Source organism: Bos taurus, chromosome 5 (assembly GCF_002263795.3).
Source record: "Bos taurus isolate L1 Dominette 01449 registration number 42190680 breed Hereford chromosome 5, ARS-UCD2.0, whole genome shotgun sequence".
In the NCBI taxonomy this organism is placed as follows: Eukaryota; Metazoa; Chordata; class Mammalia; order Artiodactyla; family Bovidae; genus Bos; species Bos taurus.
Window position 1 is genome coordinate 39,945,906 of NC_037332.1, and position 27,469 is coordinate 39,973,374.

Here is a 27,469-nt window from a genome sequence, read left to right on the forward strand (position 1 = left end):
TAATTTTATAATCATTCTCTTTTAGGGTTAAGGTTTCATGTCTTCTGCAGTGTTCTAAGACAAGAACTATGTCAACCAGTGGGCTATGGCCCCATCATTCATGTCCTGGCTGCAAAATTCTGATTAGGGTTAGCATCTTGCCAGAAAGGCCTAATAATTTTATAATATTTTTAATAAATCGAACTACTAGAACATTTTTAGTTTTAATTTTTACAGTGTGGGAAGTAATTTAAAAGCAAACACAGAAAACCATGCTTTGCTTTTCAAAACCTACCAAATATCAGCCCTATGAACAAATCATCCCCTTCATCCTAGCTGGTGGCAATATTGTCCCTGCCTGAACCATCCAGTGTCGAGTCACTTAGCATTTGCCAAGGCAGTGGTTTCCCTTGTGAGGCACTAGTTATATCAAAATGTAAGATATCAATATACATTCCTCCCCATTATATTCACTCCAAATTTTTATTTCTTGTTTTAACTTCTTCCCAGTGGGTCTGATTCTGCTCCTGATGTGATATAATGATTAAATCTTGCTGTGATTAGGTAAGTTCACTCGTCTATTTAATTTTTGGGGATATTCACCATTGTTATAATCCCTTTCACACAGCCTTAAGTACAATTTTTATTTGAGTTCTTGTTAATGTGGGAGACAGGGCAAGATAGTGAAAGTCTCAAGACTGATAAGTAAAAAAGTTCCCTGTTTTATCTTTCATGATGTTGCCATGAATAACAAATTATCACAGAACATACCATAAATATCAAAGTACTATGTGAATGACAAATTGCATGATTACCAAGGTTAGTATGGCTTTCCTTGAATATTAAGTAAATTTTCATCATGGCAAGTGTTCTTTTGTCAGACAAGCTACATCATGAGCTGAATAATTTTTTCTTACTTTGCTGTAAAATGCAGACCATCTTCACAACAATTAAACATCTACTTCTTCCCATCAGTTTTCTATATTACTGTATAGATAATAAGGGCATACTTGCCCTGGGGACTTAAATGATTATGTAGTCTGTGGGAGGAAGTTGGTGATATATTTGCCAAGCAAAGTTTTGCTTCTTATTGTTATTTTTTAAATTGTGATAAGAAAACTAAATGGGACTTGAGGGAGGCAGATGTAAGGGGGTGTTAATATGTATACAATTTTAATGATGTAAAACTTTGCTTCTTACAGTCTCTATGGTGGCAGTGGGGCAGCAAAGAGAAGCCCACGTTCTTAGAACACTATCTGAGAACAACCTCTTTCTGTTCTTTTATTCTCCATGGGAGCCTGGAGGCTGATTTGCTTAGGTTCCATGTGTATGAATGCCAAGGAAAGAGAATCACAGAATAACCATCACTGAAATAGCTTTTCAAATACTATCAACCTGTCTAGATAGATGAATACTGAAAAAAAATTATATGTTTCCTTGAAAGTCATAATGCTTGTGTTTCAGTCTTAGAGCTGTGATTTACTAGGTCTGGAGCAAGTCAATTTACTTATATAGGTCACAGCTTCCTTTCCTATAAAATTCTGTACTTGATGTAAAATTCTGTACTTCTCTAGGGCCTGTCATTAGTTACACTATGCCAAGTCCAAGGTTATGTATGTAAACTCCCATTATGAATGACTTAAGGGTAGAAATAAATCTAGCCCATCAGATATTTTCAGAACAAATATGTTATTTGTATAATTTATAAAATATCCACTTATATTGCACTCCAAGATGGTGAGTTTGCATATAAATTTAAATTTTATTTTAAGAAAAAATTTGCAATTATAGTTAGAGGCACTAGGAAATGAGTTCAAGTATAATGAAATGAAAGGAATGTGTATTCTTCATGATAATACATTTTTAATAGCAATGAAAAGTTGTTTTTGAATCAGTTCTAATGAGGTGGATGAAACTGGAGCCTATTATACAGAGTGAAGTAAGCCAGAAAGAAAAACACCAATACAGTATACTAACGCATATATATGGAATTTAGAAAGATGGTAACAATAACCCTGTGTACAAGACGGCAAAAGAGACACTGATGTACAGAACAGTCTTATGGACTCTGTTGGAGAGGGAGAGGGTGAGAAGATTTGGGAGAATGGCATTGAAACATGTATAATATCATGTATGAAATGAGTTGCCAGTCTGGGTTTGATGCACGATACTGGATGCTTGGGGCTGGTGCACTGGGAAGACCCAGAGGGATGGTATGGGGAGGGAGGAGGGAGGAGGGTTCAGGATGAGGAACACATGTATACCTGTGGCGGATTCATTTTGATATTTGGCAAAACTAATATAATTTTGTAAAGTTTAAAAATAAAATAAAATTTAAAAAAAAAAAAAGAAGAGTTGTTTTTCTATCCATGAAAAGAAAAATCTACCACTAAAATCAACTTTGTTGAGTGACAACCTTCAATTAACTCAGATGATATGAACACACGAGAGCCCCAATTTTCCTGTCAATCACTTGCTTTGTCTTCATGGAACCAAAATCCATTGGCATTTGGTTAATTTTAAAATCTTATTCTTTATATAAGACTAGAAACTGTTAATATATTTTTCCGAACACCCTGAAGCAAGAAAACTGACTGCTACTTTTCATAAATTTATTTTTGATAGTGTCAATAGGTACTCCAGAAAAAACATGAAGAGATATATAGATTGTCTGATAGAGTCATTTAAGGAATTTGTTTTGTTGTCTGGCGTATAGATCTGAGACTACTGAAAAATGGTGTTTTCTAGAATTATCTATGTAATATGCTCTTTAAATGTGGTTAATATAGACTATTATCTGTCATCTGTATATATGAGTTATCTAGGCCAATATATGGAGAAGGAAATGGCAACCCACTCCAGTATTCTTGCCTGGACAATCCCAGGGACCGAGGAGCCTGGTGGGCTGCCGTCTATGGGGTCACACAGAGTTGGACAAGACTGAAATGACTTAGCAGCAGCAGGCCAATAAATACAAAAACAGTTTATCCTCAAGTGCATATATTTTAAATATATTTAAATTTTTCATGTAACCATTTTCTTACTTAATAGCATAATCTCCATTAGCCAATTTTTAAGTGATAATGTGAAATGGTACTGGCATTCTCTGCGCAGGAAATAGGAAGTGAATTATATGCATATGTTTAAGAAAACTATTTCAATATTAAACAACTTTTAAAAAATTAGCTGTATGACAATATTTTTTATAATGACCCTAGATTTCGTAGAAAGCTTTAGGCCATAGCTTTCTCTATAGATACAGGATCATAGATGCTGATCTGTAATCTTAGTCCAACACTTCATTCTGAAAAGAGCAGTGAGGTACGTTACTTGTAAACTGGGAAAGGGCTGGCTCGTGCCCTACAGTTTAGTGAAACTTTTCCTTCCGGTGACTCCTCTGGATAAATGGTATTGATTGGTTGTTCTTCAAAAATTGGTCCAAATCCTTTGTCTTCCTCAGAAACTATAAGAAAAATAAAATTATTTTATATTCCTTTATTGTAGAAATCAAAGAAAATTTGAGTACATTTTAAAAGGTTTTTTTGAAAGAAAGGTCAGAAACATGGGATCTCCAGTGTCATTTGAACCAAAGATGTTTGCCTCTATGATCCTGAGGAAAATGTTTAGGTTTATTCAAAATTCTTTTCTACTTATCTCTCATCATCTTCTGAAAAGCACTCTGTGTTGCCATGCTTAACTAATTAGTGCTTCTCAAACAAGCCATCCTTTCCTGCCTCTGAGCTTTTCCTCTTTCTGAAACCACCATCTCATTTCTCTCCTCCCATCAAAATTTGTACAATCCTTAATGACAATCATAAAGTTAGCTCCTTCGGGAACCCAACTCTCAAACCCTCCTAGTTTTAGTGACCTAGTTTTAGGTCCACATTCTCATAACTCCCTAGCAGGCTTATGGCACTTAACACAGCTGCTGTGATTCTTGATGCAATTTATGGTTTTGCAGATGCCTGGGGAAAGGTTTACTAGATTGCAGAGGCCATAAATTCTATACCGCACTCTCCTCCACAGCTGTCTAGCAGTGTGGAACATAAAAATTGTTTAACAATTTTTGAACAATAGAATGAAATATTTCTAGAAGTTCTGAGGAAATGGGTCTTTTCTTGGGGCAGTTCTTGTTTTGTTTTTCTCTTTAAACATGTGACCAGCACTGGTAGCATCTAGAACAATCTGTAAATTACTGAACAATCCATGAGTTATCAGTAAGTGGATATGGGATCTGGCCAGCTGGTTTAAAATCTACCACAAAAATACCAGTGTTGAAGCAGTCATTCCTGACAGCGTATCCTCTGGAGAGGAGGTGTGACACCTCACAGCAGGATGAGGAAGAGAATCACTCACATGTTGTCAGTTTGGAACATTTTTTATAGAGCCCAGTGAAGAGCCAGACACTCCAGATGACTTCATACTTTCATATATATATATATATATATATATATATATATATATATATATGGCTAGAAAGGAGGAATATCTTACATGGGATCATTGTAGGTCTCTGCTTAATCAAAAGCTATGGTTCACTCTTTCAATTTATTTTTTTAAGAGCGAGTGTAAGGTAAATGTCATACTGAAAAATTGGCTATTCTAACGTTAAACTTGAGGATAAGAGCTTTCTTCTAGTTTCTCTTAACAAGCAGTTTAATTACATCTTTTAAATCTTGCCTTAGTGAAGTTTATCAGTGCTTTTGGAAAAAGTATTTAATATCTCCAGCCTTGATGTCACCCCTTATAAGATGGAGATAATATTAAAACCTACCTCATTTGACTACTGTAAGAATTACATTGAGACAACCCACATTCTCATGAATTTGCCGATCTTTTCAAAATTTAATTTACATGTCTTACATATCTCACCATTTAGACTAATTCCAAAAGTTTCAGAAGCCGAATTTTATTCATTCTTCTAATTCTGGTGCCACAAGCATCATGTCAATACACATTTTTGTATATACAGATGATTAATCAAAAACCTCAGTTAGTTTCTCCCAGTATGAAGAGTATTAATTTTCCCAGTATTAATTTTTCTAAACTGACTTGAAATATTTCAAAGGGAGAAGCCTCACTTTTAGTTGGAATTTGCTGAAAATGCCATTCAAGAATTTATGGATCTCAGTTACATTATATAGCATCATCCTATTTCAGATCACAGATAAATCACTGGATCAGAACTGGAGGAACTAGAGGAAATGGGATTTAGCTCAACATTGGTTTCTTAGCTGTTGTTTTATACAAGTCATTCGTTCCATATTGTATTTACACTAAAAAAAAAAAAAGGAATTGGGGCATGTTCTCTAAGGACTCCATAGGCCTACTCAACCATAAGTAAGATGATGAATGCAAGGTGTTCACAGAAGTCATTTTCTAATGATTTTTGAAGTCCTGCTCTAAGCTGTTTATTTCCATATACTTGAGATGAAAAACTAGAAATACTATAATGTTTTCTGCTTTGCTTCTAATAATTACCTGATGATGCCCAATGTTTTCTGGCCTTTAGAAAGAAATAGCATCATAGGGAAACATGTTCAGTTCAGTTCAGTTCAGTCGCTCGGTCATGTCCAACTCCTTGCGACCCCATGAGTCGCAGCACACCAGGCCTCCTTGTCCATCGCCAACTCCCGGAGTTTACTCAGACTCACGTCCATCGAGTCAGTGATGCCATCCAGCCATCTCATCCTCCTTCATCCCCTTCTCCTCCTGCCCCCAATTCCTCCCAGCACCAGAGTCTTTTCCAATGAGTCAACTCTTCGCATGAGGTGGCCAAAGTACTGGAGTTTCAGCTTTAGCATCATTACTTCCAAAGAAATCCCAGGGCTGATCTCCTTCAGAATGGACTGGTTGGATCTCCTTGCAGTCCAAGGGACTCTCAAGAGTCTTCTCCAATACCACAGTTCAAAAGCATCAATTCTTTGGTGCTTAGCCTTCTTCACAGTCCAACTCTCACATTCATACATGACCACAGGAAAAACCATAGCCTTGACTAGATGGACCTTTGTTGGCAAAGTAATGTCTCTGCTTTTAAATATGCTATATAGGTTGGTCATAACTTTCCTTCCAAGGAATAAGCGTCTTTTAATTTCATGGTTGCAGTCACCATCTGCAGTGATTTTGGAGCCCCAAAAATAAAGTCTGACACTGTTTCCACTGCTTCCCCCTCTATTTCCCATGAAGTGATGGGACCAGATGCCACGATCTTCATTTTCTGAATGTTGAGTTTTAAGCCAACTTTTTTACTCTCCTCTTTCACCTTCATGGGAAACATGTAATGAACCTCAAATCCTTGATAACAAGACCTTTATTTGTATGTAGGTTCTAGATTTTTTGATTTCAGAAAGAAATAGCCTTGGAATTATCTATGATAAAAAGGGCTTCCTGGGTAGCTCAGCTGGTAAAGAATCTGCCTGCAATGCAGGAGACCCCAGTTCGATTCCTGGGTTGGTAAGTTCCCCTGCAGAAGGCTACCCACTCCAGTGTTCTTGGGCTTCTCTGGTGGCTCAGATAGTGAAGAATCCACCCACAATGCGAGAGACCTGGGTTTGATCCCTGGGTTGGGAAGCTCTCCTGGAGCAGGGCATGGCAACCCATTCCAGTATTCTTGCCTGGAGAGTCTCGATGGACAGAGGAGCCTGGTGAGCTACAGTCCATGGGGTTGCAAAGAGTTTGACACGACTGAGCGACTAAGCACATATCTATGACATAAGTCATGTGATATTTCTTCTCCCACTTGAACAATCTCATGAACTCTTCTTTGAATCTTTGTCAATTGCCCAGCTTTACTAACTGGAACAATTTAGTAACCCTGCTGCTTCGAAGCTTCTGCTGTTTCTTCCCAATTTACACAAAAATGCTTAAAAAGATGAGCCGTGAAGTTCAATTTTATTAACATATTTTGATTCTCTTCTTCAAGGTAAGATGAATACTATTCTCACTTCAACCTTTGATGAATAATGAATAGTGTGACAATTCTGAGCAATTAAAAAAATTTAAACATACTAATTATTCAGAATATTAAAATAAATATATTTTAGGGGAGTTTAAGCTCATGAATATCTTCTAAATTCATTGTATTTATATACAAGCTTGATGATTATGGTATTACTATCATTATCAACAGAAAACATTATCAAATTTAAAGAGGAATGAATGTTTGGTGCAATTATAAAGCTTAAACAGAAGTCGACTTATCTACACTGGATAGATCTTGAGTTTCCACTTGTTACATTAGAGTTAACATAAGAATTTTAAATGGTCTTCTGTGAGGCTACAGTTTAATGAACTAGAGGTTATAGTTGTCCTTAATTCAGTCAATAACTTGATTCAGACCTTGCATATGGTGAAGAATTTTGAGACATGATTTCAAAAGCATGATCCATAAAAGAAAAAAAATGATAAGCTGGACTTTATTCAAGTTTAAAAGTTCTGTTCTGTGAAAGACACTGTTAATAGAATTTTAGGTCTTCAAGATTACAGATTTTCCTTAGGTCCATTTCAACATACATTGGAGAATTTTGGAATAAGCAGCAAATTGGAAATACTTTCCACTAATTCATGTATGGATGTGAGAGTTAGACTGTGAAGAAAGCTGAGGGCCAAAGAATTGATGCTTTTGAGCTGTGGTGTTGGAGAAGACTCTTGAGAGTCACTTGGACTACAAGGAGATCCAACCAGTCCACTCTGAAGGAGATCAGCCCTTGGATTTCTTTGGAAGGAATGATGCTTAAAGCTGAAACTCCAGTACTCTGGCCACTTCATGCGAAGAGTTGACTCATTGGAAAAGACTCTGATGCTGGGAGGGATTGGGGGCAGGAGGAAAAGGGGATGACAGAGGATGAGATGGCTGGATGGCATCACTGACTCGATGGACGTGGGTTTGAGTGAACTCCAGGTGTTGGTGATGGACAGGGAGGCCTGGCGTGCTGCAATTCATGAGGTCACAAAGAGTTGGACACAACTGAGCGACTGAACTGAACTGAACTGAATTAAATATGTACTTCATTTAATAATTGTGATCACATACAATTTTAAAAAATTTGAACTCATCTCAGTAGGTGCACAGTTGCATTAACTAAAGATTCAATAGTATTGTATTTCCAGTGTAGAAATAGCTAATCCTGGGCTGTCTAGCACCTGCTTCTAAAAAGTCCTCTGGTACTGTCATTATCTCCTGCATTGCAGGTCAATTCTTCACCATCTAAGCCACCAGGGAAGCCTTATTGGGATTATAACAATCCTGAATTCACAATTTAATTAAAAATTTATTAATTTTCTTAAAATAACTAGTTTTATCATTTGAAGTAGTTGAGTTTCGTTCATTCCTAATTGCCTTGATTATTTCAAGTATTGTATGGTGCCTTGAAATACAAAGACAGCTGCACACAAACATACATCTGTGTGGAGGTAGGGGTTAGTTGCACACTTGCATATCTTCATAAAATGAATGGTTTTAAATGTTTCTTTTGATAGGATATCTTTTGATTTTAAGATATGTGACTTTGAGATAAAAATTCATCAGCTTTTAGAAAACTGAACATATGTTTATGGTTTCTTCATCATGATCATAAGGCATGTTTCTTTCTGGAAAAGATATCAGCAATGGCAATTTCCATTGGAAATAATGAAATGCCACATGTTAATAATGATAAGACTATGTCTATTGATTGGCAATCCCTCTACTCACTGAAGTAAAGATAAAACACTTCGGGGGTGAGTTGGGTTGAAGTTTATAGGCCAAACTGAATATTATCAGTGCCCCATGCTATTTTATTCTCCACAAGTACTTTTCCAAAATTATATGCAGATATTTCCAAGTGCTCCATTTCCATTTGCCCTTTACAGAGACAATGAATCATTTAAGTGATAAAATATGAAACTAATTTCCAATAAAACACTGAATTTTTCCATTTTGACAAAATATTATATTTAAGATATTTCCTTTTGCCCATTTTAAGAACAAAAGGAGACTATGACACACTTGATATCACATTTGTGTTTCCAGTTAGTATTATTTTATAAATGTTATTTATAAAATGTTAGCATATATTTATAAATTTTATAAATATTTCTTGCTTTTCTAATATTTTCAAGCCTGAATAAAATAATGTATTTCATTGGGTGGTTTACCAATTACAATATGCATTTTATTTTGAGGATATATTTGGGCTCTTGGGAGATAAATTATTCATAACTGGCTTCGAATTGCTTTGGTATGCTCAGGGTTAACTTTTGAATGTAAGCTTCATAACCCGCTTGAAGACTATCCAAGCTCATTGCTCTGTTAGTTGAGCTAGGGCACTCAGATCAAGGAAAAAGAACTTTCAGGGGTAATACAACACAAGGCTCAGCAAAGGATCCATTAATACAAGCATTATAATCTCTGTTAACAAAAATTAAGTTATCCATTGCTTTATTTCCAGGGCAATGGAAATAATTAGATGACAAATTATCATGCTTTGGAAGTATTATGAGGTTAAAGGGTACAGAAACAAATGGAAAATATGTTAAAATAAGGTTGTTTTTAAAACATATGCTCTTTTTTTGTGCTAGATATAGTCTTCTAAAAAGGAGCACACAGTTATATAGATAACTTCTCAAGCTACTTGAAAAAATTACTTCAAATCATTCTTTGATTTACTCAATAAAAATTTATTTTCTACCATATAGTGGTCATCTATTGCAGAAGTAAGTTCATTTCTTAAATTTGATCAAGAAGATTAACAGAAAGGCAAAAACTGCTGCTTTTTTTCAGTAGCATTCTCAGTCTCACAGTTAATGTAGTCAGTTAGTGTATGATCTTAAATGAAATACTTCACCTCTTGTTATGTAGAGATGATCCACTGTAACCTTGCCATCTTATTTTATCTCTGGAAATTGAAAGTATCATTACAATTTGTGCTTGAGAGCTATTTTTATTCATTTTATATTCAATGAAAGAAATCCTGTTTCTTATTCTGTAATATGTCATCTTAATCTGTTAGTTTTCAAACATGATTTTACATAAGTATGTTTTAATGAGAGTTTCAGGAACAAAGCAATGAGAATAAAATTTTAGCAGAGTTTAATATTGGAATTTTTAGTGTTTGCAATATTCAGTGGATGTGGCCTGGGGAGTGTTGTAAGCCCTCTTAAAATACAGTAAACTCTCTAAATGAGACAATATTTAAATCGGCTCAAAGCATTATTATTATCTCCATTTTCAAACATTCCTCACTGATAAGAGAATAAGGACTGCTGCTGCTAAGTCGCTTCAGTCGTGTCCGACTCTATGCGACCCCATAGACGGCAGCCCACCATGGGCTGTCCATGGGATTGTCCAGGCAAGAACACTGGAGTGGGTTGCCATTTCCTTCTCCAATGCATGAAAGTGAAAAGTGAAAGTGAAGTTGCTCAGTCGTGTCGAACTCTTCAAAACCCCATGGACTGCAGCCTACCAGGCTCCTCCGTCCATGGGATTTTCCAGGCGAGAGTACTGGAGTGAGGTGCCATCACCTTCTCTGGAGAATAAGGACATTTAGGGCTTAAGCTTTGAATACTCTGGTTCATCAGTTCTTTAGTCTCATGGGTAATAGGTAACAGTGCAGCAATATATCATAACTAAAATATAACAAGTTAGTGTTGAGAATGTACAGGAATCCAATTATTAGAAGGAAAATTAAGATCAGGTTATCAGAATTGTTGACCAAGTTTTCCTTGCATGATTTTATTTGCCTACGAAGAGCCTTTCACATTTATTAATGACAACCACTTCCTTGACCTATGGTGCAACCTCAAGCTCTAGACACTGTGTTTTGCATAACAATCTGGGCATCTGTTCACACCTACCTTATGTCTGCCTGTGTTTGCTGCCATAAGCCAAGGAATGTTTGGGGTGTGTGTGTGTGTGTGTGTGTGTGTTAGTCGCTCAGTTGTGTCTGACTGTTTGTGACCCCATGGACTGTAGCCTGCCAGGCTTCTCTGTCCATGGAGTTCTCCAGACAAAAATACTGGAGTGGGTTTCCATTCCCTTCTCCAAGGGGTCTTCTTGATCTGGGTCTCAGGCATTGTAGGCAGATTCTTTACCATCTGAGCCACAAAGGAAGCCCAGCGTTTGGGGTACCAGAAGCTGAGAGATGAAAGGAAGAGCTTTCCCATACAGGTTTCAGCAGAAACCTGACTCTGATATCTCCTTTCTTTGGGACATCTCGTCTCAGAATGTGAGACAATAAATTTCTGTTGTTCTAAGCCATCCAGTTGGTGGCTTTATTATAGCTATAGCAGTCTTGGGAAATTAATAAGTCCATTACTGCAGTCCATGGGGTTGCAAAGAATCAGACACGACTGAGGGACTGAACAAAAACAACACACATAATAATAAACTGTTGAAGTTTAATGAACTAGCCTTTCTCAAATTTATTTGACAATGAAGTCCTACTAACACCCTTCAGAACAAGTGTTCTTTGAATTAGTGACCTAACACAGTCCATATTTACCCACTTCTGTACTTATTTGTTCTACTTTCTCTAAGAATTATTTCCATTTCTAATAATTGAAATACTTCCAGTTTCCCTTGCCTACTAGCTCCATCATTAAATATTTATTAATTCCTCAATTATTTTAAAGAGCCTATCATATTTTTCTTATGAATTTGTTACCCACTTACTTTTATTATTCCTTATTATATGTAAGGTTCTTGAAATCAAGGAGCATATGTCACTGATCTTTATATAGCCTACACTCACACTATATAGGCTAACTCACAAGGAAGAAACAGAAATAGCTTTGATATGCTTCTTGCTGAGACTTTCCTTTTTATAAATCCCCTATCGATGGAGACTCTGACTCACTCTGGCATGAAACTCTTGCTTTGGCATGGAAGCAATAGCACTGATTACTCAGTGATTCTTTTAATTACTCGTTCTCCTACCACTATGCTGTGGCTTTCAATGATTACCAGTGTTACCATGTTTATTTGTTTACTATGTAGGTCACTGTGTTGTAAGTTGGAGAAGGCAATGGCACCCCACTCCAGTACTCTTGCTTGGAAAATCCCATGGACGGAGGAGCCTGGTGGGCTGCAGTCCTTGGGGTCTCGAAGAGTCGGACACGACTGAGCAACTTCACTTTCACTTTTCACTTTCATGCATTGGAGAAGGAAATGGCAACCCACTCCAGTATTCTTGCCTGGAGAATCCCAGGGATGGGGGAGCCTGGTGGGCTGCTGTCTATGGGGTCGCACAGAGTCGGACACGACTGAAACGACTTAAAGCAGCAGCAGCAGTGCTGTAAGTTATCATTACATTGTTTTTTTAGTGTTCACAAGAATCCTGTGATTTTTACACGTAGGAAACGTAAGTCTCATAGAAATTGAATAATTTGCACAAGATCACATAGTGAATACCTGGTTGAATATGTAAGTCCAGACTGATCTTACTCTAGACTATTTTTTCCAGTCTATATTTCTAGCAATAACTATTCAGTGGTTGAAATATAATCTAAACTATCAGGATCACTAATTATATTTAATGAAAGATAAACAATAAATTTTCCATTATCTGGATTTCCAATTAAACTGAATCTTAAGGTTCCAAGCTTATTAACTTTAATTCTTCTTCTTGCAGCAAAGCAGAAGGCTTTCAAAACAAGCTAGAATTTTACAATATTAAAAATATTGCTGCAAAATTAAGTACTATAGGATTATTATAAAACATGAAGGGAAAATACAGGTTGCATTGAATATATTCTATCTGCTACAATCCTCCACTTGGATATTTGCTTGTGGTGTATCTATTCATTTATTTTGGTAATCAAATAAGTTACATGAAGACCTCAGATAAAACATCTACAAAATTCCCAAGTGCTCTAATTGTAACCACTTGCTATAAGTTTAAAAACTTAATAGCTTAATGTAGGGATGAAATATGGTTTATTTGAAGAAATCTACTTAAAAAGTTACCCTTTCATCAACTTACCTCCATGACCATACCTTCTGTGCCATGTAAACTCTAAAAAGAAAAAAAAAGACAAAAATCAGAAAAATATTAATCCCAAAGCTGCTCTTTGTTTTGATTTCAAATGTTACTCAAATAAACGAGATATTAGTTAATGAAATTAGATTATTAGCTCTTCACCATTAAGGCTGAAGTATGACCATGTCTTTAGAAATATTTATTTCTTATCTTTGCATTTTTATAATTACAGCACCAAAAATTTTAAAGAATTGGCATGAATTTTCAGTACTAATAAGAATATCTTTGCTTTATTTTATTCATAAATGTAGACAGCAATAATAACCTTACCACAAATTTTCTTTATTAAATAATATATATGCATATATGCAAATAGTTCTATATATGTGTGCCCATCAAGTTCATTATTAAAGCAATCAAGGGAGGTTCATAAATGAAAATATAAGATCCATCTATATCTTGAACTTAACAGCAACTCAACAAGTGCTGAATTAAGGTAATTGAGACAGAGGTATTATAAAATATTGTTAGAAAACACACTGCTTCAGATAAAAATACAATGTACCTTTAGAAATATTTTTTAATCTTTCACACTTATCTTTGAAAAATAGAAATATAGTGTTTGTTTATCCTAAAACTACGGTATACTTAAAACTGCATTGTTATTCTTAAGTCCTTGAATACACTGTAGATTATTTTTGAATTGTTTTCAAAAGATTGACCAGCCAATAATAAAAATTAAATTATATTAACTTGTAAAAAATAGACAAATGTATCAAAAGCTTAAAACCCATTATTTTCTAATATTTTACTATGTTTTACTTTTATGTATACTAATGAGGTTAAGTCAATTTTACCCCTATAGTGAACATACTATATGATGGTGTGCTATTGCATAACTTTTCTCCCACCACCGTACATGGTTTCAAGTTGAAAATGACAACAGTAGGACAATTTACTCTGTAGGAATTGACAAATGCTACAGCAGGGATATTTTTCCCCTCCCAGATATTCAGATTTTAACCATTTACCAGCACATCACTATATAAGATTGTTTAACTTATCTTATGAAATTTTAATTGAAACTAAAAAGAAAAAAGAACAAAAGTGTCAGCCTTAATATATATGCATTTACTTGCCTGACCCAGATGGCAAAGGAAAATATTAATTCTGAACTTTATACACTAGATTCAATATAGTGAAAAGAATATTAATTACACTGACATAAATTGTGGAAGTTATATGTTATAGACAGGATATTTCTTACCTGATAGACAAGTTTTAAAAGATATTATTACAAGGAGACTGAACAGTAACCACATTTTCATCTTGTGTTCAGTAGAATTTAGGTTCAAATTTCAAAAAAAATCTTTAACTTTATGGCAGTTGGATAATATTAAACACCTGCATAAAGAGAAGAGAAGAAGGAAGAGGAAAGATAAGAAAAAGGAAAGAAAGGTAATGGAAAATATTCACCATTTGGCATCAACAATATTATCAATTCTATTTTATTTTATATTTCTTATTTGTATAATAAGTTTTAGTTTATTTAAATACATTTGTAAACATCATATTATAATGAAAAGAGTAGATTCGGTATCAGGGCTTCACCTTCTTCCCAGTACTGACATCGTAAGAAACATGAGCAAGTAAATGAATTGACATTTTTTTAAGTTTTTAATAACTGAGTATAGTAACATCTTTTTACAAATAGCAGAGTTGTGAACATTTCAATGTCAACTATTTTACCTGAAGATTAAATTGACCTGAAGCACTGGTAGAAAGATTTAGTAAAACATATATTTGTATAAGAATTTCCCTAGTAGCTCAGCAGTAAAAGAATCCCCCTGTAATGCAGGAAACCCAGATTCAAACCCTGGGTAGGGAAGATCCTCTGGCAAAGGAAGTGACAACCCACTCCAGGATTCTTGCCTGGAAAATCCCATGGACAGAGGAGCCTGGCAGGCTACAGTCCACAGGGTCTCAAGAGTTAGACATGACTTAGAAACTAAATCATCACCACAACCATATCTGTATAAGAATTTTATAAATTCATAGACATTGTACAAGAGTTATATCTTAGATTGCCTGTTGGTGGTTTATGGAAAATTTTTGCCAGAAAACCTAAATTTTTAAATGTTAAAGTATATAGATTAATAACTTGTTTATTCCCTTTCCCTGCTTTCACTTTTTTCCTTTATTCATTCAAGAAAATGTAAATAATTGTTCCTTATAAGAGAGAAGCTAGGTTTTGTATGTCAAAATCTTTAAAATTTGGAGAGCTATTTTTAAAGATAAGAAGACAAAATTACTAATATAAACTAAGCTACAGAGACTTCCCTGGTGGTCAGGGAAGTCTAAGAATCCACCTTGCAATTCAGGGGACACAGGTTCAATCCCTGGTCAGGGAACTAAGATCACACATGCCATGGAGAAAATAAGCCCATGTGTCATAACTACTGAGTCCACTCACCACAACTAGAGAGTCCATGAGCTGCAATGAAAGATCCTGCACTACACATGGAAGATCCCACATGTAGCAACTAAGATGCAACACAGCCAAATTAAAAAAATACTAATAAATAAATAATAAACTACGCTACAAAACTATGCATCAGTCTAAGTAAAATATCTTGCTTTTATAAAATTCTGTAAAAACTTCTGACCACATGATTATTTTGGTTTCAAGGCATTGAAATAGCTTCATTTTAGTGAGGGGCTCTTTGACTTAAGCCTCATCATCATCTTTGTAGATCCATCTGTGACCAAGCATGCAGATAAAAGAATCAAAAAGAAAGCATAGTCTGCTTGCCCTTAAAAAGTTCACAGATCAACAGGAACGCTTATGTGTACACAGGTCAGTGCAATGAGAGACTTGTTTGGATCTACATAGTATTAAACTTGAAAGCATGTTTTTTTTAATATAAATTTATTTATTTTAATTGGAGGCTAATTACTTTACAGTATTGTATTGGTTTTGCCATACATCAACATGAATCCACCACGGGTGTACACGTGTTCCCCATCCTGAATCCTCCTCCCACCTCCCTCCCCATACCATCCCTCTGGGTCATCCCAGTGCACCAACCCCAAGCATCCTGTATCCTGCATCAAACCTGGACTGGTGATTCATTTCATATATGATATTATACATGTTTCAATGCCATTTTCCCAAATCATCCCCCACCTCCCTCTCCCAGAGTCCAAAAGACTGTTCTATACATCTGTGTCTCTTTTGCTGTCTCACATACAGGGTTATCATTACCATCTTTCTAAATTCCATATATATGCATTAGTATACTGTATTGGTGTTTTTCTTTCTGGCTTACTTCACTCTGTATAATAGGCTCCAGTTTCATCCACCTCATTAGAACTGCTTCAAATGTATTCTTTTTAATGGCTGAGTAATACTCCATTGTGTATATGTACCACAGCTTTCTTATCCATTCATCTGCAGATGGACATCTAGGTTGCTTCCATGTCCTGGCTATTATAAACAGTGCTGCGATGAACATTGGGGTACACGTGTCTCTTTCAATTCTGGCGTGTCAATCATTTATTAAAAACACTGCAAAATATGTCTCAGATGGACCTGGTGGTGGCACTATAACAAATTTTCAAATATTCCAGGGCATTACAAACAGACTTGACTTCTTCAATTGAGACACAATAGGCTCTTCAATTTGAAAACACATGAAATCATATTTTCAAAGATTATGTAGAAATAGAATATAAGAATCTCATGACATAGAATTGAATGTAAAATATAAATTAGAGCATGAAAGCAATTCTGAAAATACCTAATGTTATTATTATCAATATATAAATATATTTAAATGCTATCTAAAGCAGCCAAAATAAAATGGTACTGATTTCTTGCATCATAATGACATGTAGAGTACTACTTATTTTTTAAATGTGATGGACTTTAAGACCATATTTACCCCCCTTTAATTTGCCAGAATTCCAGCATTTTCCAAGACCGGTAAAAATATTTAGTGTTACTACATGGATCAGGAAAAATATTTTTCCCTTTTTGTGTATAGGTTATTTTTCAGTGAAAAATCATTTATTTCTTGAAAAAAAAAATGAGTTGAATTTTTAGATCAAACATAGTAAATATGGGTCAGTGGAGCAACAGGAAAATTTTTAGATATCTTTGCAAAAGGAAAAATATTCAACAGATAATTTTTAAATGCCAAGATTGATTATTACCAATTTATTTCTCTTGGACATTGGTAAGAAGAAGAAAACTACACAAATGTATAGATTGTATTAAGTCTAGACTTTTAAATTTAAATTTTATTTCTTTTACTAAACAGAACTGATTAGAAAGGAAAAGAAACAGTAAATAAAGGTGAAGAATAAAGATAAATTCCTTCAGGAGGCAGGGGAATCCATTAAATGATCTATAGAAGAATTCAGTTTTTTATTTTGTTATCATTAATATTCAAATATAAACCTAAATTAAAAATTTTGAAACCTATACACGTTATTTATAGCTCTTAAAGTTTGTCTCCAAAAATGTACATTTCAGCATTTTCTTGGCCCATTGGTTTGTAATTCTTTTCATTGAGTTATACACACTAATTAAGATGAAGTCCTTTAATGAGGAGGAGGGGAGAAAGGCAAACATAAACTATGCCAAAACTGTTGTGTCGATCAAACAGTTCTTTTTGTAAAGATCAACTTAGATAATATATTTGAAAACATTTTGCAAATTACAAAACATGTGCAGTTTAATGTGTCAGTGATTACTGGATTTTAAATAGTTCAAATTTATCAATTAATAAACCTAAATTGATAATAAATAATTCTAAATAATAACTTTACATAACTAGATAGCATATTCAAAAGCAGAGACATTACTTTGCCAACAAAGGTCCGTCTAGTCAAGGCTATGGTTTTTCCTGTGGTCATGTATGGATGTGAGAGTTGGACTATGAAGAAGGCCGAGTGCCGAAGAATTGATGCTTTTGAACTGCGGTGTTGGAGAAGACTCTTGAGAGTCCCTTGGACTGCAAGGAGATCCAACCAGTTCATTCTGAAGGAGATCAGCCCTGGGATTTCTTTGGAAGGAATGATGCTTAAGCTGAAACTCCAGTACTTTGGCCACTTCATGTGAAGAGTTGACTCATTGGAAAAGACTCTGATGCTTGGAGGGATTGGGGGCAGGAGGAGAAGGGGACGACAGAGGATGAGATGGCTGGAAGGCATCACTGACTCGATGGACTGAGTCTGAGTGAACTCCGGGTGTTGGTGATGGACAGGGAGGCCTGGCGTGCTGCGATTCATGGGGTCGCAAAGAGTCGGACACGACTGAGCGACTGATCTGATCTGATCTGATCTGAACATTCATCTTAAGAGCAAGGGATGCTGCTGCATCTTTTTTTATTGACTATAGAGGAAGTAGTACTGACCAGAGAGAAAAAGAATCAGGTAAAATTAAAGAACAATTACTTTGAAGAGTATCCTTCAGATTATTAATTTTGACAAATTGTGCGAGTGAGATCTTGGTCTGTTTACCTTATTAACTATATAGAGAATCTGGGAAAGAATGAGGGCAGGTCTAAAGGAAGAGTAGCTATGAGTGAGCGATTTCAAGAAACTAAAAATCAGATACAGAAGACTTTTCTGGGTCAAGCATATTATCTTATATTTCCTTCTTAGACAACACCCACAGTATATGGGAACCTGAGGTAAGGCATAGTCAAAGGAAATCCAGGAAAGTCAGCCAGATCTTGTCTGAAACTTAGCTCAGCCACTCTTTAGCTTGCAACTTAGGGAAAATTACTCAAGTTCTGACTCATGTACAAAGTATGAACAAAAATGCGCATTTCATAGAACACTTGCAAGTGTCATATAAGATTATACATGTGAAATGCTTACTGTGAAAGTAGTAAATAGATATTAACATTCTGCTAAGCGTTAGGGCCCATCAGGCTACAAGAGACAATGACACGTTACTTGTTTATTGTGTCTCTAATGCCTGGCACTGAGTAGTCATTTGATATTATATTTATTGAAGAAATGAATGGACCATTCCATAACTGTATTTCAAAACACTTGCCACAAACAAATTAAAATTTAACTTTAGTTCCTTCAAGTAAGCATAAAATACAATAGGTAATAAAAAGTATTTCTTACTGGGGCTCTGGTCTCAGTTATGGATTATTGCTGCTTATATATACACCTTTGGAGAAGGCAATGGCACCCCACTCCAGCACTCTTGCCTGGAAAATCCCATGGACGGAGAAGCCTTGTAGGCTACTGTCCAGGGGTCACTAGAGTCGGACACGACTGAGCGACTTCACTTTCACTTTTCACTTTCATGCATTGGAGAAGGAAATTGGCAACCCACTCCAGTGTTCTTGCCTGGAGAATCCCAGGGACGGGAAGCCTGGTGGGCTGCTGTCTATGGGGTCGCACTGAGTCGGACACGACTGAAGTGACTTAGCAGTAGCAGCAGCATATACACCTTAGAAGAGGATAGTCTAAGCAGCAATATTTTAAAGCATTTTTAATGTGTATTTTATTGAGTGTTTTTGAAAGACTTCCAATTTCAATATTTTCATTCTCATCAGAAGGAGACATTTTTCATTATCCTGAGGCAAACTATCTTTTCCTTCACTCCAAATATTGCCTATTTCAATAGGACAGTGAGTGATTATCCTGGCAGCATGTATTTCATTTTATTTAATGGATTTCTTTCTGTTTCAGTATAAAAGCATCTCTCACAGCATTTTCTGCTACTGATTTGTTCTGTTGTGTCACCAGTTATCCCATCACTTGTGACTCCTGATCCCATCCTCTCAGAGTGCAGCAGAAGAGAGGGGGGCAAGGCTGAGCCCACACATGCTAGTGCAGAAGAAACAGCTCTTCTTAATTCTCCCTGAAGGACCTACCACTCAGTAATCCACAGCCAGCTCCCAGCCCCCATATTCCTGAAAGTGTGGTAGCAAGTGAAGTGGCATAAGAAGAAAACAACTCAAAGATGTGCCAATAAAAGAAGCAGACCTTTTCTTCTCAATATCCAAAAGAACAGAATGACCAGAACCTGGGGATGCATTCCTGCCCACATGCCATGCTGTGCTAGGAAACAGCTCCCTGGTTTCTCCTACTCTCCCCTAGGTCTTTTCACCAGGTACTGCAGATGGCTCATATCACAACTTAACCACAGCTCTATAGGTGTCTAGTGACTGGTGTTTCCCTAACATGTATTGGTGCTATAGTATTCTCCAAACAATTCAACATCCTTTACTAAGACACTTACTTATGTATTTAAACAACTACAACAACAAAAATATAATAAGGCAACACAAGGTGACAGCCTCTGTCTCCTTCCTGCACGCTCTCTTCTGTCCTGCCATGCTTTGCTTCCCCTCCCCTCCCCCGCCCCCGCCCCCGCCCCCGCCCTTCTCTCTTTACTTTAGATGATGCTATGGTTCTCCTTTGAGAAATCTGGTCCATATCTATGTATGCATTTTTCTGCTAGACAGACATCATCTAGTTCTTGTCTAGTTTTGTTCTGTCATGAGGTATTTCATATAAATTATTTTAAAAATCTTCAACTATACATTAGCAAACATTTAGCCACTAACAATTATTCACAAAGTATTTAGTATTGGTATATAATTAGAGTTTCCTCCAACAATACCAATAAATCTAATATTTCATTGAACTAATGCTTATACAGGCATTTACATTGAAAGAGAACAAAATTTAGAAATATGGATAAAACATTAATATGTATTAGCAAGTGATGGCATCTGTTTTAGAAAGAAAAAAGATTTGGCAGGATTTCAGGAATCTATTCTGATTAATCCTCAACACAGCTCATACAAGGTCATGTTAAAAATATTTAACCTAAAATTTTACTTACGATACTGACCACTCTGCTCTGGTTCTAAGGAACATTTGCCATGAATTTCAGTTTCCAGAAAATAGAGGAAACTTGTTTGTGCTGAGCTCAGATTATCCTGGGTGAAAAGACATCAACATTTCTTACTCTACATTTTAAAATCAGGGAATATTTTGTCCTCAGACTCAATCTGAAAATCTGCCTCTGCTGCACCCATCACTTAATCTTCCTGAGGTGTCAGTTACCCAGTCTGTAGAATGCAAATTCAAGTTCATTCTTCAGAAGATTATTGTGAGGACTAGATTATGCATGGGGCTTCCCAGGTGGTACAGTGGTAAACAATCCACCTACCAATGCTGCAGACTCAAAAGACATGGGTTCAATCCCTGGGTCAGAAAGATTCCCTAGAGAAGGAAATGGCAACCCACTTCAGTATTCTTGCCTGGAAAATTCCATGGACAGAGAACCCTGGTAGGCTACAGTCCATGGGGTCACAAAGAGTCATACATGACTGGGTACACACACACAAATTATGCATGCATATAGATACACATCTGTGTGTGTAAGTAAAAGCCTTTTGACATGGTTACATTGTTCAGTCACTCAGTTCTGTGATATGTGTACATAATAGAAGTCAAATAGAATAGACTGAAGTCTTATTTCACTGAAGTGAAATCAACTAAAAATCTGAAGAAATAAAGTCAGTATTTTTTTGTTGTTTTGTTTTTTGGCTGTGTGGGATGTGGGATTTCATAGTTTCCTGACCAGGGGTGGAATCCACGCCTGCTGCAGTGGAAGTGTGGAGTCTTAACCACTGGGCCACCAGGGAAGACTCAAATTAGATTTGAATTTAAAATATGTGAATGTTTTAGAAAAGGGATATTATATATTTTAAAAGTCAAACTGTACAAAAAAGATCTTCACAACCCAGATAATCATGATGGTGTGATCACTGACCTAGAGCCAGACATCCTGGAATGTGAAGTCAAGTGGGCCTTAGAAAGCATTACTACGAGCAAAGCTAGTGGAGGTGATGGAATTCCAGTTGAGCTATTCCAAATCCTGAAAGATGATGCTGTGAAAGTGCTGCACTCAATATGCCAGCAAATTTGGAAAACTCAGCAGTGGCCACAGGACTGGAAAAGGTCAGTTTTCATTCCAATCCCAAAGAAAGGCAATGCCAAAGAATGCTCAAATTACCGCACAATTGCACTCATCTCACACGCTAGTAAAGTCATACTCAAAAGTCTCCAAGCCAGGCTTCAGCAATATGGGAACCGTGAACTTCCTGATGTTCAAGCTGGTTTTAGAAAAGGCAGAGGAACCAGAGATCAAATTGCCAACATCCACTGGATCATGGAAAAAGCAAGAGAGTTCCAGAAAAACATCTATTTCTGCTTTATTGACTAAGCCAAAGCCTTTGACTGTGTGGATCACAATAAACTGTGGAAAATTCTGAAAGAGATGGGAATACCAGACCACCTGATCTGCCTCTTGAGAAATTTGTATGCAGGTCAGGAAGCAACAGTTAGAACTGACATGGAACAACAGACTGGTTCCAAATAGGAAAAGGAGTATGTCAAGGCTGTATATTTATAATAGCTAAGATGTAGAGGCAACCTAAGTGTTCATCAATAGAGGAATGGATAAAGAAGAAATGGTGTGTGTGTGTATAACTCGGCCATTAAAAAATAAAATTTTACCATTTAGAAAAACACTGATGGACCTGGAGGGTACTATAGTTAGTGAAATAAATCAGAGAGAGAAACATGTATTAAATGTTATCACTTAACATGGAATCTAAAAGATAAACAAATGAATATAACAGAACAGAAACAGACTCACAGATATAGAGAACAAGCCAGCAGTTGCCACTGGGGATAAGCACTGCTGCTGCTGCTGCTAAGTCACTTCAGTCGTGTCCGACTCTGTGCGACCCCATAGATGGCAACCCACCAGGCTCCCCCGTCCCGGGATTCTCCAGGCAAGAACACTGGAGTGGGTTGCCATTGCCTTCTCCAATGCATGAATGTGAAAAGTGAAAGTGAAGTTGCTCAGGTGTGTCTGACTTTTCCTGACCCCATGGACTGCAGCCTACCAGGCTCCTCCGTCCATGCGATTTTCCAGGCAAGAGTATTGGAGTGGGGTGCCATTGCCTTCTCCTTACTCTTATATAAAATGTTTATAAATAAACTCAAGATCCTTAAAACAACAAATATTTAAAAAAAGATACAAGGATACAAGCATTGTACTACACAGGAATGGGCTACAGTCCATGGTGTCACAATGAGTCAGACACAACTGCTTACACACACACACACACACACACACACACGCACTACACAGGGAATATAGCCAAAACTTTGTAATAACTTTAAATGGATCATAACCTATAAAAATATTGAATCACTATATTGTATACCTGAAACTGGTATTTTAAATCAATGATACTAATATTAAAAGAATCCATTTATTATTCAACTCCATAACTTATTCTACTTTGAATCCTCAGAATCTAGTGCTGGGTATAGCAAAGAATTGCTCTTCAAAATATCAAATGGATGCTAAATGAAACATAAAGCATAGCAGGTGAATTTTAGTAAGAATTAGAAACGATAATGGGGAGTTGCCCTAATAATCTTTGTGTTGTCAGTGGTTTACATTATGGTTCAGGTTGGAAAGAACTGAATGGAGTCAGGTGGATTAATAACAAAACTGAAAGCAACATGGTAACTTCAGACACATGGGAACAATTAAGTAGCAATAGGTAACTCAGACGGTAAAGCGTCTGCCTACAACGCGGGAGACTCGGGTTCGATCCCTGGGTTGGGAAGATCCCCTGGAGAAGGAAATGTCAACCCAATCCAGTACTCTTGCCTGGAGAATCCCATGGACCGAGGAGCCTGGTAGGCTATAGTCCATGGGGTCGCAAAGAGGTGTACACGACTGAACAACTTTACATCACTTCACTTCACTTCACTTCATTTCACGTCAATATGTATATGGGGGCTTTCCTAGTGGCTGCTCAGACAGTAAAGAATCCGCCTGCAATGCAGATGCAGAATCCCATGGAGAATCCCATGGACCCAGGAGCCTGGTGGGTTGCAGTCCACAGGGTCGCAAAGAGTCGGACACGACTGAGTGACTTTACTTTTCACTTTATATTATCTCATCAGTTCAGTTCAGTTCAGTCACTCAGTCGTGTCCAACTCTTTGCGACCCCATGAATCGCAGCACGCCAGGCCTCTCTGTCCATCACCAACTCGCGGAGTTTACGCAAACTCATGTCCACAGACTTGGTGATGCTATTCAGCCATCTCAGCCTCTGTTGTCCCCTTCTCCTCCTGCCCCCAATCCCTCCCAGCATCAGGGTCTTTTCCAATGAGTCAACACTTTGCATGACGTAGCCAAAGTATTGGAGTTTCAGCTTTAGCATCAGTCCTTACAGGGAATACCCAGGACTGATCTCCTTTAGAATGGACTGGTTGAATCTCCTTGCAGTCCAAGGGACTCTCAAGAGTCCTCTCCAACACCACAGTTCAAAAGCATCAATTCTTCAGCACTCAGCTTTCTTCACAGACCAACTCTCACATCCATACATGACCACTGGAAAAACCATAGCCTTGACTAGACGGACCTTTGTTGGCAAAGTAATGTCTCTGCTTTTCAATATGCTATCTAGGTTGGTCATAACTTTCCTTCCAAGGAGTAAGCGTCTTTTAATGTCATGGCTGCAATCACCATCTGCAGTGATTTTGGAGCACCCCAAAATAAATTCTAACACTGTCTCCACTGTTCCCCCATCTATTTCCCATGAAGTGATGGGACCAGATGCCATGATCTTCGTTTTCTGAATATTGAGCTTTAAGCCAACTTTTTCACTCTCCTCTTTCACTTTCATCAAGAGGCTTTTTAGTTCCTCTTCACTTTCTGCCCTATCTTGCCAAATTTCTGTTAGATTTTGAGAGACAGACCGACTTCTGAGGATCACCCAAAGACACACAACTAAAAACAGAGCTAAATTTGAATTCTGTTCCAGGCAGACCTAAATCCTTTACTTTCTACCATTTAACTTTTTAAGGAGATATTTAGCTGTTCTTGCTCTAAATCATAAATGATATTTTGTACATTCAATGGTTAACATATTTTTCAAAATACTGTCAGTGTTTTACAAAGTATGGTCTAGGAGCCACATACATTAACAGTACTTGGTGTGCTTGTTAATAAAATAGATTTCTGACAATTCTCAAGAATAATTAGAATCTCTGAGGGAACAGTTCAGGTATTTGCATTTTAACCAAGCTTCTCAGGTAATTTGTAGGCATACTAAAGTTCAAGAACTATTGTAGTAAATGAATTAAGTGAAGGTTTGGATATTTCTACCAGTCAGCTGCTGCTGCTGCTGCTAAGTTGCTTCAGTCGTGTCCGACTCTGTGGGACCCCATAGACAGAAGCCCACTAGGCTCTTCTGTCCCTGGGATTCTCCAGGCAAGAATACTGGAGTGGGTTGCCATTTCCTTCTCCAATGCATAAAAGTGAAAAGTGAAAGTGAAGTCACTCAATCCTGCCCAACTCTTAGCGACCCCATGGACCGCAGCCTACCAGGCTCCTCCATCCATGGGATTTTCCAGGCAAGAGTACTGGAGTGTCTACCAGTCAGAGAATATGCAAATGGTTTCTGACTTTATTAAGCCCCATCTTTAGCCAGTGCACTCTAAAAATCAAAAGATATGCAATGCTTAATAACCTACTCTTAAAATTATGTCTACACTATACTTTGTTGCAGCATTTGGTCTGGGTGAGAATTGAATATCCTGTCTCCATCTGATTTACTTTGCTACATTGTAATGAACAGGCATTTTGATACATTGCTTTGACACCTACCTGGAAGGTTTCCTACTTTAAAATGAGACCCTCTTGTTGGACTATAATGACATAACTTCTCTTGTTGCCTAACTGTAGTTCAAAATGATCTGAGATAGCTGTACTATTACAAAGAAACCTACTCTGTGATACTTTCCCTGTGAATCATATCTAAAACTCCAAAGTAGGATTTAATAAGTCCTTGACAGCAGAAAAAATTTCCCATGCCAGGAAGAGAGAAATTTCAACTTCTTTTTCTTTTGCCTTCCCACACATGTATAAAAGGACAAGTCATTGAAACGCTCACTCAATTTACACTGGGAGTTTTAAAGAGTTCCTGGACCATAGTCTCCCTTTTGTATGGCTTCATTCTTCTGTGGAAATGACCACGTCTAACAGCAAGGCTTTATTGCTGCTGCCACTCTGCTGTTGAGGCTCCACTCTAAGCCCTTCTATCCAAAGACTGCTCTGTGCTGCACAGATTTAACTGGATGTCCTGTGTATAAAAGAGCAGACCTTTATTCTACCTCACCAATAAAGGTACATAGAATTTCATGCTGTTCTCCCACAATTGACGCATCCATGATTGCAGAATAAAGCTGATGATCTTGTAGATCCTATTGGGTACTGTTAAGGTTAGAGAGATACCACACAGAAGGCACAGACCTCCTGAAATGGCAACAAGTAACCACTGACATTTCATTTAAAAAAAAAAAACAAGAAAAAGTTACTGACTCCTGTCATTGTTTCAGTACTTAAACTTATGACTGATTTTTACTCAGATATTTTAGGCCCTTATTTCTAGAAACAGCATAAAAGAATCACTTTTTAAAAATGTGCTTCAACTAGAACAATTCAATAACTATTCATTTTTTGAAACACATGTAAGAGGATGTCATTGAATGTTAGTGTGAATTAATAGACCTGTTTTTTTTATTGAATGCTATTCAAAGACCAAGAAGTTTGTTTCATTTTCTTTGAAGAGTATAAAATAAAATAATCATATAAAGGTAGCTGGGTGGTAATTTTTAATTATTCATTATTTCCATATACATTTATGAAGTATCTATCAAATTGAGACATTTCATAGCAGCAGCATAACTATTTGTAAATCAAAGACTTATTCAGTGAGGAAATTTTATGGTTAGAAATGCCTCAATATAAGATTGCATTGTTCCTTTTTCAGTGCCCCATATTACCTGACATGATATCTTATACATTGAAAATATTCAATTTAATATCTGTTGAATAAACTCAATGAGCTATTACTAAAAGCAAATCACTGGTCTTACTTTTGACTCATGGATCCAAGCAAGCAGGAGGAGGCAACAATACTAAAAGCATACAGTAGGAAAGTGTGTGTCAAATTCAGAGAAATCTGAGGCATTTAATATGACCAGGGCCTGCACTCATGGGAGCGTTTAATAAGCGGGGATAAAAATGTCAAATTATAGGACCTTAAATGTCATGTGTTGAACTTTTGGTTTCTTCCACAGGCAGTGAGTTAAGTTTCTTTTGCTGAATTGTTCTGCAAGAAAATATAGTCATAATATTTAATCCTAAATACTTTGGTTGATGAACACTGCTCTTCAGGCCCCTCCTCAGTGTTCTGTGACCAGAAGAGATATTGGCGAAACGCCCCAACTTCTGCACTCTGATGGATTCACAGCATCAAGGTTTCAGATTGATAGGGATAACATGGTCATGGGCTATACAGAGAACTTTATCCCTTTTTATTCAAATTTATGTCAAAGATTAAATTGTAAGGCAAGAGTGGATATCACTCCATTTATATGAACTTACAGAACAA

At 36.7% G+C, this 27,469-nt stretch overlaps 1 protein-coding gene across 5 annotated transcripts in view; it reads right to left on the bottom strand.

The window, feature by feature from the left end:
* Positions 1-27,469, bottom strand: part of CNTN1 (contactin 1) — a 404,879-nt gene that overhangs the window by 175,369 nt on the left and 202,041 nt on the right. For all 5 annotated transcript variants that reach the window (XM_010805057.4, XM_059886103.1, NM_174280.2 and 2 more), the window contains 3 exon segments: positions 14,203-14,339; positions 12,939-12,971; positions 3,310-3,442 (listed from right to left, as the gene is read on the bottom strand). In XM_010805057.4, coding sequence (XP_010803359.1) covers positions 3,310-3,442; positions 12,939-12,971; positions 14,203-14,263 — 227 coding nt within the window. In that variant the 5' untranslated portion in view covers positions 14,264-14,339.